General features: G+C 39.6%; 2 protein-coding genes across 4 annotated transcripts in view; both read left to right on the top strand.

Annotated features, from left to right (window-relative positions):
• The window catches only part of LOC107704282 (chromodomain-helicase-DNA-binding protein 8-like), a 30,205-nt gene extending 22,413 nt beyond the window's left edge, over positions 1 to 7,792 (top strand). The window contains exons 34-39 of one of the 2 annotated variants that reach the window (XM_016507165.1): positions 2,729 to 3,072; positions 3,161 to 3,247; positions 3,371 to 3,472; positions 3,557 to 3,667; positions 6,057 to 6,161; positions 6,456 to 7,792. In XM_016507165.1, the coding sequence (XP_016362651.1) occupies positions 2,729 to 3,072; positions 3,161 to 3,247; positions 3,371 to 3,472; positions 3,557 to 3,667; positions 6,057 to 6,161; positions 6,456 to 6,833 (1,127 nt within the window). In that variant the 3' untranslated portion in view covers positions 6,834 to 7,792. Of the gene's footprint in view, positions 1 to 2,725; positions 3,073 to 3,160; positions 3,248 to 3,370; positions 3,473 to 3,556; positions 3,668 to 6,056; positions 6,162 to 6,455 lie in introns of both variants that reach the window. The other variant, XM_016507164.1, reaches the window with a different exon arrangement.
• A 1,076-nt stretch (positions 7,793 to 8,868) lies between these two features.
• The window catches only part of LOC107704283 (TOX high mobility group box family member 4-A-like), a 7,255-nt gene continuing 1,774 nt past the window's right edge, over positions 8,869 to 14,349 (top strand). Inside the window, exons 1-8 of one of the 2 annotated variants that reach the window (XM_016507166.1) lie at positions 8,869 to 9,183; positions 9,432 to 9,610; positions 9,747 to 9,809; positions 10,067 to 10,372; positions 10,528 to 10,782; positions 10,866 to 11,216; positions 12,198 to 12,278; positions 12,364 to 13,098. In XM_016507166.1, coding sequence (XP_016362652.1) covers positions 9,506 to 9,610; positions 9,747 to 9,809; positions 10,067 to 10,372; positions 10,528 to 10,782; positions 10,866 to 11,216; positions 12,198 to 12,278; positions 12,364 to 13,098 — 1,896 coding nt within the window. In that variant the 5' untranslated portion in view covers positions 8,869 to 9,183; positions 9,432 to 9,505. Of the gene's footprint in view, positions 9,184 to 9,291; positions 9,611 to 9,746; positions 9,810 to 10,066; positions 10,373 to 10,527; positions 10,783 to 10,865; positions 11,217 to 12,197; positions 12,279 to 12,363; positions 13,099 to 14,349 lie in introns of both variants that reach the window. The other variant, XM_016507167.1, reaches the window with a different exon arrangement.

Genomic DNA, 14,349 nt, shown 5'->3' with positions numbered 1-14,349 from the left:
ATGAAGAATATTAAAAACATTATGAGTCAGCTGTCTTCGGCAGTCCTTAAGGTACCAGCACAATAACACACTCAGCAAAATATCGTCTAATTATCGTTATCGATAAAATATCGAGATATAATTTTTTGTCAATATCGCACACCCCTAGTGACATGTCAGTTATGCACTGAGGAAAACAACGTCTCAAAATGCATTAAACAGCACAGATATATTCGCTGTTTGTCATTGTGGATCGATTTGATCCATGATCGACATTAAGGTCTGCTTAAGAATAAACGTGCACAAATTAGTGAGATTGCGTGAATTTAATTTGTCTTTAATGGAACCGCTTTAGCCCCGATTGATTTGTTAGGTTATTTCAGGTCAGGTTTTGGACTTTAATCCCAGTTTTTCCTCGGGGCTCCGTGGTGTTGTGATTCGTCATATTCACACAGCAGTGGTGATGAGAGAACGCGCTTGAGACACAGTTTAGAGAGGAGAAATCAATCTACATATAACATATTTGTTAGGTTATTTCAAGTCAGGTTTTGGACTTTAATCCCAGTTTTTCCTCGGGTCTCCGTGGTGTTGTGATTCATCATATTCACGCAGCAGCAGCGGTGATGAGAGAACGCGCTTGAGAAACAGTTTAGAGAGGAGAAATCAATCTACATATAAAATACTGGCCACAGATTATTGGTCACTTTCTAAATAATAAAAGTATAGCGCATCCACTAGTAATTATATGTAAATAAATCGTTTTTTACCGATGCAAATGTTAGAAACGATGCATCGCGATATAAATGACAACGTGTAGCCGATGCACATTTTTTAAACCGATGCATCGCATCGTTAACTTTTTTTACCGATGCACCGAGCGAATCGGGGAAGCTTCCCATCCCTATTATACCGAGACGAGATGAAAAGAAAATATCATCTAAACTTTTCTAAAGACAGTCAGTTCCCCTCAGAGATACATTCATATGAACTCCTACCCCCAACTGTATCACAATTCGTTTAACATCTCAACCGATTTGAATCGTCACATATTAGTATCGATTTTCAACTGGCTTGCGGTGAATCGTTACATCCCTATTATTTTTTTCATTGTTTTAACTAGAGCCCGACCGATATATCGTTTTGCCGATATTATCCACATTGTAACGCAGTGTTACAACGTGCCCCATCTGCGCAACTGGAGTTTAAAACTGGTTAGTGTCTTCTGCTAGTAATCAAAGCATTAAAAAACTATCTGAACTGATAAATAACAGATTGGAGATTAAAATAATAGCAGATTTGTCTCATTTTAAATGAATAGTAAAAACTGAGATAAAAAAATTTACTTAAACCAGAATTTAAATTTTCTATGGTAAAATAAATATTCAAACAACTATCCCCCCCCGTTACTTTGTGCATCGCACTCCGAAGTTTCGTCTGTGTGTGTGAAGACAGTGGCGCAAATCCGTGAATGAATGTTCCGAAGTGAAATAAACTTCAACGGAATAAAGTTGAATGGAATTGAATTTAATTAAAGTTGAATAAACTTCAACTTTACTGTTCAGTGCACTGATGTCAGACTCATTTTGGATAGTAAAGTTTATTGTTAAATGCCCTTACATATCTCTGTCACCATTATAAGTGTTTGATCACCACATTTGAGTGATGATTGCAAAAAATGTGTTTATGTATATATATTCTGTTTATGTATATAATGTATTCTATATATAGTACCAGTCAAATGTTTGGACACACGAATGGGAAAGTGTCCAAACTTTTGACTGGTACTGTACTATAATATACACAAAGAATATCGGCCGATATATCGGTATCGGCCTTTTTTTTATTCGCTAATATCGGTATCGGTATCGGCCCAAAAAAACCCATATCGGTCGGGCTCTAGTTTTAACCTTAAGGTGTTCAGTATGCAACTCAAAATTCATGTTATAGCTGTTTGCTCTGAAATGACTTTTCTTCAATCCAGCCAAATAATTGTTGCTAGTTAAACTCAAAATGTTTAATTCAAGTAAAATACAGTTAAAAAAAAAAGTTGATTAATCAAGGCATTTTTGTGCAAATGCTTTCATTATATACACACCAGAAAGAATGATGCTATTTAGAATTTCTGTTTATTGGTACCAAAATAACAATACATAGTAATAAACAGCAATTTTTTATTTATTAAGGGAAATTATTACTTTTATTTAGCAAGGATACATTCAATTGATCAAAAGTAACAAAGACTTTTATAATGTTACAAAAGATTTCTCTTTGAAATTGTTTCAAACAATCCTGACGAAAAATAGCACAATTTCCGTATAAATAATAATCTTACTGAAATGTTTATCGTTTTTGTATTTTAACTGAAGCATTTGAATGCTTAAAAAGTGCCACATAGGGACTTTAACATTTGCTGAATCAGATTTTTGATTCCATTTCGTTATAATTCATTGAGTTTGAAGTTTGAACTGACTTTCTTACATTGTTTCTGTTACTTGAGTTAGTTCGGAGTTGAGTTAGGATTAGTTCACCCAAAAATCTAAATTTTCAAAATGTAAATCCTGTACGACCTTGTCTTCCATGATAGAACATAAAAATAAATGAGCAATTTTGTATTTTCTTAATCATTCTGATCTTCACTGAGCATTAATGTTTTTACTTTTGTTCTTTGGCCAGCTGTAATGGTTAACTGAGTTAATTTGGGTTGATTTGAATGTAATTTGTTACTAGAATGATTCTGATCTCTTAGCAGCAGCTCTTAAGATGTGTGATGGTGATGAAGAAAACAGCATGCTCTCATTCACACCATCTCAAGAAGGCGACCCACCCGAGTCCCTCACTGACCCTCTGAGAGTTGATTGGCCCAAAGACCGTGTGTTGATAAACCGAATAGACAACCTCTGTTTGCTGGTTCTAATGGGGCACTGGCCGTCAGGTCGACGCTACGTCTCTGACATACAGCTCAATGCTACATCGGAAGAGCATGACCTCGGAGATGGCCTAGGTTACCCCCGAATGGCACGCAAAAGCAACAGTGCCCTATCTCTAGAAGCTCTTGAAGGCCAAGAATCTGAGTTTACAGTAAAACTCCTAAAGGTGAGGTGGTGTTCAGACATTTAAGAACTTAAACTGTCTTTAATGCTTCTGCTTTGTTTAATTTTTGCGTTTGTTTCATTTGCTTTAGGAGGAGGGGCTGAAGTTGACATTTTCTAAGCAGGCTCTCATGCCAAATGGTGAAGGGAGTGCACGCAAAAAGAGAAAGGACCATGAGGTACAGAAATGCAGTTTCATAAATTTGCCCAACTCTGTTTTAAGGAAAAAGTAACCTTTCAGTTTACATTGATGCATTTTAGGTATTTCCAGCTGTATAATGTGTTTGTTTTCTGACATTTAGCTGGTAGATGCCGAAGGGGTTCTCCATGCTCCCCGTAGAAGGGACCTTCCTAACTGGCTCAAAGAAAACCCAGATTATGAAGTGGAGGGAGACATGTTAGAAGTAAGTGCGAAACTCAGGTTGAACTGTCTTCTCTGAGTTCTTCTTGGACCGACACAGCTAAAAATATCCCTTTCTTTGTTGCAGTTACTGGTGAACCAGACCAAAAGGAAGAGGAGGAGGAAGAGGGTAGAGAAAGGAGCAGCACTTACCGGCAGTGAGAGAGTGAAGGTTATAGACATAAGGACAGGAAAGAAGGTGAGAGAAGACATTTGGCAGTTCTGCCATAAAGGCTGATTTATACTTCTGCGTCGGACCTACGCTGTAGCCTCTACGCCGTAGGTTATGCGTCGGTTTTCATTTATACTTCTGCGTCATTGTCTTCGTCAACGTGCAATTACACATGCAGACCGTTAGTATGCAGTGTCCACGGGCATGTTGATGGTGTAACCCACAGTATCAAGGCAAAAGCCGAAGAAGAAGCTGCAGCAGTGATGGTGGCAAATAGAAAGTGACTTCTTTTGCAGCCTGAGTTGTTAAATATCGAAGAACAGATAATTTATTTAAAATGAAAAAACAGGAGACGACAACGGAACACGAGAGAAGTTGGTGTGTATGACCATTGCACGAAACAAGACAACAGGAGGGAGAATTTGTCATGGTTATGTCGCAAGCGGTAGGGGTGGGCGATATAGCCTCAAAATGATATCACAATATTTCAAGAATATTTGCGATAATGATATTTATGACGATATATTAGCATACTGACTACTAATACACTGCTTAAAACTAATTGGTCAGAATGTGTAGTTTTACTAGTTCACTAGCTAATAAAAAAAACTTGTAATCCTTAAATGTGTAAGTGTTCGTTCAATAATTCTATGTTGTATATAAAACGTTATTTATATTTTAACATTATATTATGCATTTATATTATTTTACGAACAAATCTAAATTACGGTTTATTGGTGATTGCAGCTGGCAGGCAGCAGCATTTATTAGTGCAAACAAAATTAAGGGCATTTTCCATTTTCCTTTTCCAATGAGCTACTGTCATCGATGACAGACTCTCTAATTTGAAGTGTAAAGGCTGATTTATACTTCTGCGTCGGACCTACGCCATAGCCTTTACGCCGTAGGCTATGCGTCAGTATTTTAACATTATATTATGCATTTATATTATTTTACGAACAAATCTAAATTAACATATAAAAATATATTTTACTGAGATTTGATGTAGTGACAATTTTTGCATCGCGATTACGTAATGACATCATCACGCAATTACATCACAACGTCATTTAGCAACTTTTAGCAACAAATCGACCTTCCTTTAGCAACTTCCCCTGAAAATGAGTTGGCAACACTGAGTGAGAGCTGAAGCGCGCAGAGACAATGGGCAGAGATGTTACGGATGGTTTTACTCCATCTGCATTGAGCGTGCACGGTTATCATACCGTAAACATTTGCATATCTACGGTTAAAAAAACATTAATGAAAAAAAAATCTGCATATGCAACTTATTTCCGCTCGGCTGCTTCAATCTGTCATTCAACAGTGGGTGTAACCCGCAGTACCATGGCAAAAGCCGAAGAAGAAGCGGCTCGTCGGAGAAGCATTATAGCCGTGAGGTGGCAAATAAATATCAAATCATTAAATCATTATTTAAAACTGCAAAAAGGAGACAACAACGGAACAGGAGATGATGGCATTCTTTCAGTCTGCACAAGGACTTGTACCACGGCAGATCAACATTGTATGTTGCGGACAACTACTGATGTATCATACTATGTAGTATAATAAATGATAAGACACTTGTTCTTTGCTTTGTTTTATTTTATATAAGAAGGTGTAACATTAAAATATATTAAAGTGCACATAAACACACAAAACTCACGTACATATGGAGGGAGGGGTTCTTGCAGACCAATCTGCGCTTGCGGTCTGCGTAGAACTGACGCACTGTTAGATTTTTGGAGAGGTGCACGTCAGGCTACGGCGTATGGGTGTGCGTCTATGCGTAAGCTCCGGCGTAGGTCCGACGCAGAAGTATAAATCAGCCTTAAATCTATTGTCATAAGGTGGCAGCAGCTGTGTGTTCGACTTGAAGCAGACCAATTGGTGTATGACGTCAAAATACCGCGAGAGTGACTTACCCCTTATTTACACTGCACATGTCTGCAATGCGTTTACGGCTCCGACGCAGCCACTCTAGTCAGTGCTTGTGTTTACACCAGCGGAGCCGCGGCACGTTTCAGAAGCGGCTCTCGCGCCGCTTCGCTAACGATATGCGCCTCGCCTATTTTTGAAAGTAAGAGTGTGCGCTCGAATATGCTCTAGAATCGCTCTCGCGATACTTTGTCATATACACCGATCAGTCTGTGCGCGCTAGGGAACGTATATCCGCCATACGTCATCGCTTCGCTCTATCAATGATATCGCGATATAACAGTTTTTTTTTATCATGTAAAAATGTATACTGGTATTATCGTGGACGGTATGATATGGCACACCCCTAGCAAGTGATTTATTTTATGCACAACAGTCTACAATGTGTTTTATGTGGGACAGTTATTGTTCTTGATATATTTGAAGTTGAATGCAGTTGTTCTTATACTCAGTCTTATTTGTTTTGGTTTTTTTTCAGTTTAGTGGAATATATGGGCCTTTACTACAGGACCTGAGAGAGCACCTGGAGGAGAATCGTGACCATGTTGTAGCACCAGAATGGTCTGAGACTGTTCGCAGCTCGGTTAGTGTCTCCTGTATTAGCTCAGTATGTTTATGGTTATTATCCTCATCTACCCTGGTTGTCAAGTCAAGTCACCTTTATTTGTATGGTGCTTTATACAATACTGATTGTCAAAGCAGCTATACAGTGTCAAACAGGAAAATAGTTTGTCAATAATGCTTGAAGACAATAACAGTAATTTTTCCAGCTAAAGTCAGTTCATTGATGATTGGGAATCATGATTGTGTAGTGTATTTTAGGTCAGTCAGTGGTTATTTTTGTGGGATTCAGTCTGATCCTTCTCTTTAATCTCAGGGTTTCTTGCCTGAGAGTTTATTCCACAGACTGCTGAGCCCCCACGCTTCAACCCCCAAAAAGAATCGACATTACCTCTCCACCCCTTCCATCCAGACGGAAGACCCTCTCCTGGGAGGCGGCGAAGGTGAGACATTAGTTTCCGATGGTGCATACATGATGGACGACGAGGACCTGGAGGACGGCAGTCACCTCACGTCATCTCACCACTTCCTTACTCCAGCCTACGATGTGAAGATAGAGCCAAGCACTCTTGATATGGATGGAGGCGACAGTTTGTCCCAAGGTGGCTATGATAGCTCCGACAGAGAGGCCATTTTGGATGATGTCATCATGGCACCGAAGAATTCAGACTCTTCCTCAAGCTCCGAGGATTGACCAAATCTCATGTTAGATGTAGTAGACCGAGATCATGACAGTCTTTTATTTTATTATATTCCGCCTTCATTATTTTTATAATTATTATTGATGTTATTGCTTAAAATATGGAGTAACAGATTTTTTTTCTTGGGTTGGATTTGTAATTGACTGTTTTGTGTAGGAAAGATATAGGCGCCTTTTTTTTTTCTTTACATCTCATTCGGCACATTGAGCAAAATCTTAATTCCAGATGGATGAAATATATCAATTTCATGTCTCATACTCAGCCCCTTTCATTCTTTATTGGCTGGGAAAGGAGCCATTTGTCTCACACCCTCAGGCTGAACTGTTTAACAGTGTGCTGGAGGACCTATAGTCATGCACTGAGCTGAGCCATTGTGGTGCCTCGGTCTGGTGAAGAACATTGAGTTTTTGTTGGATGTAAATCATTTTTTTGTGTGTGTATGTTGGTGGTGGGGGGGGGTATGGGTAGGCTTTGGGGTTTAGGTTTAGTTACTGAAACAATGTTAGACAGATGATGGCTGTATTGTACAAAGTAGAGTTGGTCCTATGCCTGCAATGATGCAAAAATTATGCATTTATTCCCGTTTCAATAACTGACTCCAACTTGTCTCTGTGATATAAATATGAATCGCAGTCTACAGTGGAAACTGATGTCTGTTGAATTCATTTAATCAAATGTTGGTATTTATTTGAATAATGACTACTTGAGGCCCTTTTTATTGACTTCCTGGAATACATGCCGAGTAGAAGAGCAAGTTCATTCTGTCTCTCATATTTCATACTTGGATGTGGTATCAACAAATGTCATGGTCTTTAATGATTGTTTTAATGAATAACAGTTAGTTTCAACTTTGCTATCTTGTGGATTTAGTTGACACATACATACATTAAATCACCTATTTAGAATAGTTTAAACTCTAAGGTTGACTAACACATTGCTAGACCCAAGAGACGACAAACATCCCAGAAATTCAGTATGCAGCAGGGTTAACACTTCTTGACCTCTGCAGTGCTGGAGGTAAGTCAGGTTTGACTATTTGTCACGGTTATCTGCCACAGTTAACAAACAACATTAATGCTTGTTTGTCTTGGTGAAGCTTGCATCTTCCTGAAAGCTGCATACTTTGCGGCTTCTCACTTTAAAACACTTGATTTACTGCCTTCAGCCATTGACATTTCTGTCCAACATGTGGTTAAATCATTTGACCATCATTATTTAGTATATGAGAAATAGGTAGCTGTTGTGTGGTGCCTTTTAAACTGTCTCAAAGTGAATATGCCTCGAAATATTTCTATAAAAGAGATACAAACCATTGAGGGACAGCTGACACGAGTCATTTCAGACATTTTACACACTTGTTACAACAGTTTACAATTTTATCTATCCGGATTAAATGTTTTAGAGGAATGGAAACAGCTTAAAGGAGAGTCGTAAAATTATATTACCCTATATTCACTTTAAAAGTAAAATAAACTTTAGATACGATTGTAATTTTAACCAATGGGAAGCATGTGATGGGGACATAAAAATGTAATGCACAATAGGAATAGGCCATTAAAGTTATTTTCCTCTTGGGGGCATATGGGACCACAGATAACCGGAATCTTCTTAGAGATGCATTCAAATGACAGGGCAATGTCTTATTGTAAACAGTACATTTGCGAGTATGGGCTCTTTATGTAAAAAATGGAACAACACACCTTCAATCTCTCTAAACAAAAAAAAAAAGTAAATAATATTCCTTCTCCAGTAATAATAAACGACTGTGATTGGTGCACCTTGACCATGGCTGAGAAAAGTAACGCCTGCCATGTGACATTTTAGCAGCGGTCTAGAAAATATGTGGTGGCTATTGAATTGTAAACACATAGTGAAGAGTTAAAACAGGAAACTGTTATTTAAACTTATGGTGTTTTACCAATTATAAACAACGTTTGAGCTACGTAACATTTTTTCAGAAAAAAAAAAAAATGTATATATATATTTTTCCTACCAGTAAAATCTATGATCGGAGTGCGATTAGTCGGACTTGTGAATGCAAACAAACAAACGTAGCAGAGTACCGATCGAATCGGTCCATTTTTATCACTTGCAGCAAATGTCTGCTAGTGCAACTCTGAAGCAAACTTTCTTCATCCAGTTTGAATATGTATTAAGAATATAGAGTTTATAGTGTTATTTAATGAGACGTTGGATATTACACATAGGAAGTAATGTACCAGAAGTCTGTCTCCGCGTGGCCTGTGATATGAATGAAACCTCATGTTGGGTTTAACAGTAACACATCTCTGAACTAGCACCATTTAGCCAGTTAACGTTAGCTGCTGCTGGCTGGCTAAATTGGTAAGCCTATATCTACTACTCTTAATAAATGTTTTTTTATATAAACCAATCTGGTCATATTTGCGCTGCGTGTTGGATCGTCTAATGAGGTTTATTGGCATTATTCAGTCGAACAACACATACCATATGCTGGACAATACCGAGAACATGGTGCTGTTTTTTTTTCTTTTAGTGAATAGCATTTTTTTTTCTTAGATGACTTGGTCTATTTATTTTTTTGTTATTTGTTGCTCTTGGATTGTTACAAGGTAGGCCGCTCCTCTGATATCAAGAGATCCAGAAGACTTAATTTATCAATTTATTTATTCTTCGTATTATCCTTATGGATTTGAATTTTTACTCGGAGCTCTCGGACGGGACTGGTCAACATGTTGATTCTGAGTTCATGGATAACTCGTCTTACAATGGATATGATTCAGCGAACAAGGTAAATCTGGCACCTTTGTGCAGTAAAATATTCAGTTTAATGAAGTAGGCTATACTTTTAGTATTGCAGTCATTTAGTGTACATTGATCTAAATGTTTGCGTACAAATAATACACATTTTAATCTCTGTTTATTAGTTCGCAGGTGGCAATGATTCATACCTGACCATCAGTGGACCTGGTCATCACTGGTCATCTGAGGTAGTGCTACAAAAACTCAATAAACTGGTCTATATTATAAATTCTAGAATTCTAAGTTCTGTATTATAAACTGTCTCTCTCTCTCTCTCTCTCTCTCTCTCTATATATATGTATATATAAATCAGATATTATATGAAATACAAAAAAATATATATATTGATGTAATTTATTTTTATATTTACTTGTGTATTTTTTTATAGTTATATACCATTATATATTAAATTATTATTATTATTTTATTATTATTATTATTGTAGAAAACATTCCATACGCCCTGTCTGGGTGATGAAGAGTTTGAAATCCCACCAATCTCCTTGGATCCAGATTCTGCGCTCACCATAGAGGATGTGGAGGCCCATTTCGGAGAGCTGGCCGAACAGGCTGAGAGCTCAAGTACTTCTGGAGTTGGAAATAGTCTTGCCAGTAATCCTGTGGTCGGGGGGAATGATCCCTCTTTTGCCTCTGCTTTCATGAATCCACCATCTCAGGGCATAGAGCACCTGAGTATAGGTGTGATTAACCAGCCGGGGGGAAGTGCACTACTGAGCTCAACTCTGGGTGTGGTATGCTTTTCTTTTTCTATCAGTGATGATTTATGTTCATGTTTTTAGCGTGTAAGAATGGGCATTTGAATAGCTGTTAATGTAATTAGATATGGAGTAAATTGTAGATTGGCACACCAGATAATGAGGTTTTTTTCCTGTCCTGTTTTTTTAAGGATCTTGGGCATTCTGTTGGCTCTCATTTCAGTAGTTCCTCCTCCATGACTATCGATGTTCCAATAAATGACATGAACCATAGTCTCTTGGGACACAACCAGCTCACCACCATAGACCATTCAGATCTAAGCGCTCAGTTAGGGCTCAGCCTTGGTGGTGGAGCCAGTGTGTCAAAGTCTCCTGAACAACCGCTGTCAACCACACCATCCCCTGCTGGCTCGTTGCAGGATGAAGACATGGAGGACTTCAGACAAGTGAGTCTTTTAGTTATGGGCTTGATTGGTGGCACATTTTCTTTCTTTTTCCATCTTGTAACCTCTCCCCATTTGTGTTTCAGAAAACTATGCTGGTAGACTCCTCCTCAACCTCTCCGGCCATCATATCGCACATCCCCAACTTGATGGGTTCCACCCAGCTTTCCTCTGCTCCTCCAGCTGTGGTGAGGAGGGTGGGCGGTAAACCGGCCATGGTGCCTCTGACTACAGTGGACACGGGAACAACACTCGGAGGCAAAAAAGGAAAAAAGAAAAAAGATCCCAATGAACCACAGAAGCCAGTGTCAGCCTACGCTCTGTTCTTCAGAGACACCCAGGCAGCCATTAAAGGCCAGAACCCTAATGCTACATTTGGAGAGGTGTCAAAGATAGTGGCATCCATGTGGGACAGTCTTGGAGAAGAGCAAAAACAGGTGGAGCATAGTTTTTCAATGGCGAAAAATGCAATCCATTTAAAATATACACTACCACTCAAAGGTTTGGGGCCAGTAATTTTTTTTAAGAAATGAAAATGAATGATTTTGACATCAAATATGCATTACATTAATCAAAAATGGCAGTAACTAAATTATATTAAAAAAAAAATCTTAGACTGTCATCCATTGGTCAGTCAAACAGATTGTCCCACCCCAAACTCACACCATTGATTAATATATACTTAAGGCCAATTATTGAAATGCAGTTATGTCAAAAAAGACTGCAAAGTCATTAAAAGGGTCATATGATGCTTTTTTAAAGATCATTATTTGGTGTAACAGAATATGTTGACATGCTTTAATGTTCAAAAAACAAATAATTTTTCAAATACTGTACATTATTGTAGGTCCTCTATGCCCCGCCTCTCTCAAACACGTCGTTTTCTACAAAGCCCCTTCCTTTGACAAGCGCAGTCTGCTCTGATTGGCCAGCTGACCGAGTGCATTGTGATTGGCCGAACACCGCAAGCACTCGTCGGAAATGTAACGCCCCTTACCATAATCGCGAGCTTCATCTTTCAAAATAAATGTAAAGACGGTAAATAATGTAATTAGTTTTACCATCCGTTCAAGCCCGAAAGGGGAACAGACACAGTAATGATGCAGTACACTCCACTTTGATGTGACGCTGTCTCTCTCTCTCTCTCTCTCTCTCTCTCTCTCTCTCTCTCTCTCTCTCTCTCTCTCTCTCTCTCTCTCTCTCTCTCTCTCTCTCTCTCTCTCTCTCTCTCTCTCTCTCTCTCTCAAAGATTTTTTTAATTTTTTTTTTTTTTTTTTGGATTAACTTTATTTCAGAATTTGACAATGGAATTACATCTTCTTTTTCCAAATATTTATTCTTTAGAAGTTTTAAAGAAGGAATTGTATCTGGAAACTTATGATTCCCATAATTAAATGCAGTTTTTATTAATATTTCAGGTTTACAAGAGGAAAACCGAGGCAGCCAAGAAAGAGTATCTGAAAGCATTAGCAGCCTACAGAGCAAATCAGCTCTCCAAAGTGAGTGAATTGTTTCTGGTTCTTCCTCTGTGAGTTTTTGATTTCTAGTCTTATTTCTTTCTTTCTTTTCTTTGTTTCTCATCAGTCATCTACTGAGGTGGAGGATAGCACTCCTTCCACTCCTCCCTTTGTCCCCTGTCCCGCACCCGTCACTACTGCTCCTGCTGCCCCTGCCCGTCCACGGCTAACACCCATCCCTGAGCAGAACACCATCACCAACATCTGCGCCTCCAATATCATCCTCGACGGGCCTCAAGTAACCACCCGTTCCCGCACGGGCTCTCTACCCCTGGCTGTCAACCAGCCCCTGACCCCTTCCCCCAGCCCGACCCCCACTGTCACGAGAATCATCATCTCCAAACAGATGCTACAGGGAGGTTCTCAGATCCACCAGATCCCCACGTCCATGGTGACGGTGATTCCAGCCGGATTACGAGCCGTGCAGCCGGCTGCTGCCGGACGACAGCCTCCACCGCTGCAGCAGATGCAGGGCACCCCACCTCCACCACGTCTGCAGCAGATGGTACAAACCCAAGCTCCGCCACCTCTTCAGGCCAAGCCCCGTGGAGGGCCAGGAAGTTCCATGGCTGTCACGGCTACACCGCCTCCACCTCTTCAGATAAAGATTGTGCATGCTTCTTTACACTCCGACCTGTCCACACCGATTATTGTTACTACAGCTACAAGTGCCAATCCTGTTATTGCCACATCCACCATCTCAGCCTCAGTGCTTCCCGCCCCTGTTGAGGTGCAAGTGGAAGAACCCAAAGAGGAGTTGGTCACTGGGACAGACGAGACTGTGATGGAGGAACCCGAAGAGGTTTGTTTTTCCCATAATTAAAAATTCACCTAAAAATGAAAATTCTGACTCATATGTCATTCCAAAGCTTTTTCCAAAAGTGTTGTTAGCCAACTATGGTCGTAGTTCCACAATTCTGTGTTTCCTGAAACCATAGTTCAAATGAACATTCACATACAGTATCGCAAACTTATGTGGTTCCAACACCTGTGTGTGATGTCATTACTGACAGTCCTGTATTGTAGATGGTCTACTTAAAGGCACATTATGTAAGATATTTTTATTAAAATATCCAAAAACCACTAGAATAGTGTTATATATTTTGCTGACTTGTGTACTTACATCATCCCAAATGTTTAGAAGAATGTTTAAATCCAGAGAAATAAGCAATTTTAACTAGTGACACGGACCGTGTCCATAGTGTCATTGTGTCGTTAATATGTTGTGCGTTTTAATAGACCGGTGATGACCGCACAGAGTAGCATTATAACAGAACTTTCAAATGTATCTACTATGATAAAACAGCGCTGCTTTCTTTTCCCCCCACATACGCACGACCGGAAGGAGCGGAAGGGTCGACTGTGGCATAATAAAAGCTCCGCTGCTTTCGAGCCGTGTGTCACGCTCGTTCAGCGGCCTCGTTTCGCTTCGACGGCTTTCAGCCTCACCCTGCTTCATTCTACTACGTTAATAAATCATTAGCTCATCCATGAACATGATTTCTGCCTGAGTCCCGTCGGATTGCATCGGCTGTGTGGGGATGAAGACGACAATTCCCATGATTCCATACTAAGGCTACGTCCACACGAAGCCAGAGCTTTCCCCATCCGATCTTTTTTTCCCCCTCATCTCAAGAAATATCAGCGTCCACACGAAACCACAAAACCGACACAAAACGATGTAGTATACATGCCAGACCAGTATGTGGCGCTGTAATTCTGCCACAGAGATACACTAAAAACGGAGAAGAAGACTTGGACTATGTGCATAAACCTTGCTCGCGGTATACAAACGAAAATGGAACAATACATTTATTAATCTGTGTTAATATTAGTTAATAAAAAGACAATCGTTCAGTGTTTGTTCATGTTTTTGTTGCTGTTACGTGACGTAGCGGTGTCTGACTAGGGGCGAGACGTGGGCTGATGACGTCATCGTTTCAGAAAAAATACGGATTCGCTGTCCACACAAAAACGCAAGGGTGGCGTTTTCAGATTTGTCCACTCTGGGACCCGGTTTAAAAAAATATCGGTTTCACTCTCCCAAAACGCC

This window comes from Sinocyclocheilus anshuiensis, unplaced genomic scaffold, assembly GCF_001515605.1.
Source record: "Sinocyclocheilus anshuiensis isolate Anshui unplaced genomic scaffold, SAMN03320099.WGS_v1.1 scaffold1930, whole genome shotgun sequence".
Taxonomy (NCBI): Eukaryota; Metazoa; Chordata; class Actinopteri; order Cypriniformes; family Cyprinidae; genus Sinocyclocheilus; species Sinocyclocheilus anshuiensis.
This window is presented reverse-complemented; position numbering and strand designations above follow the sequence as displayed.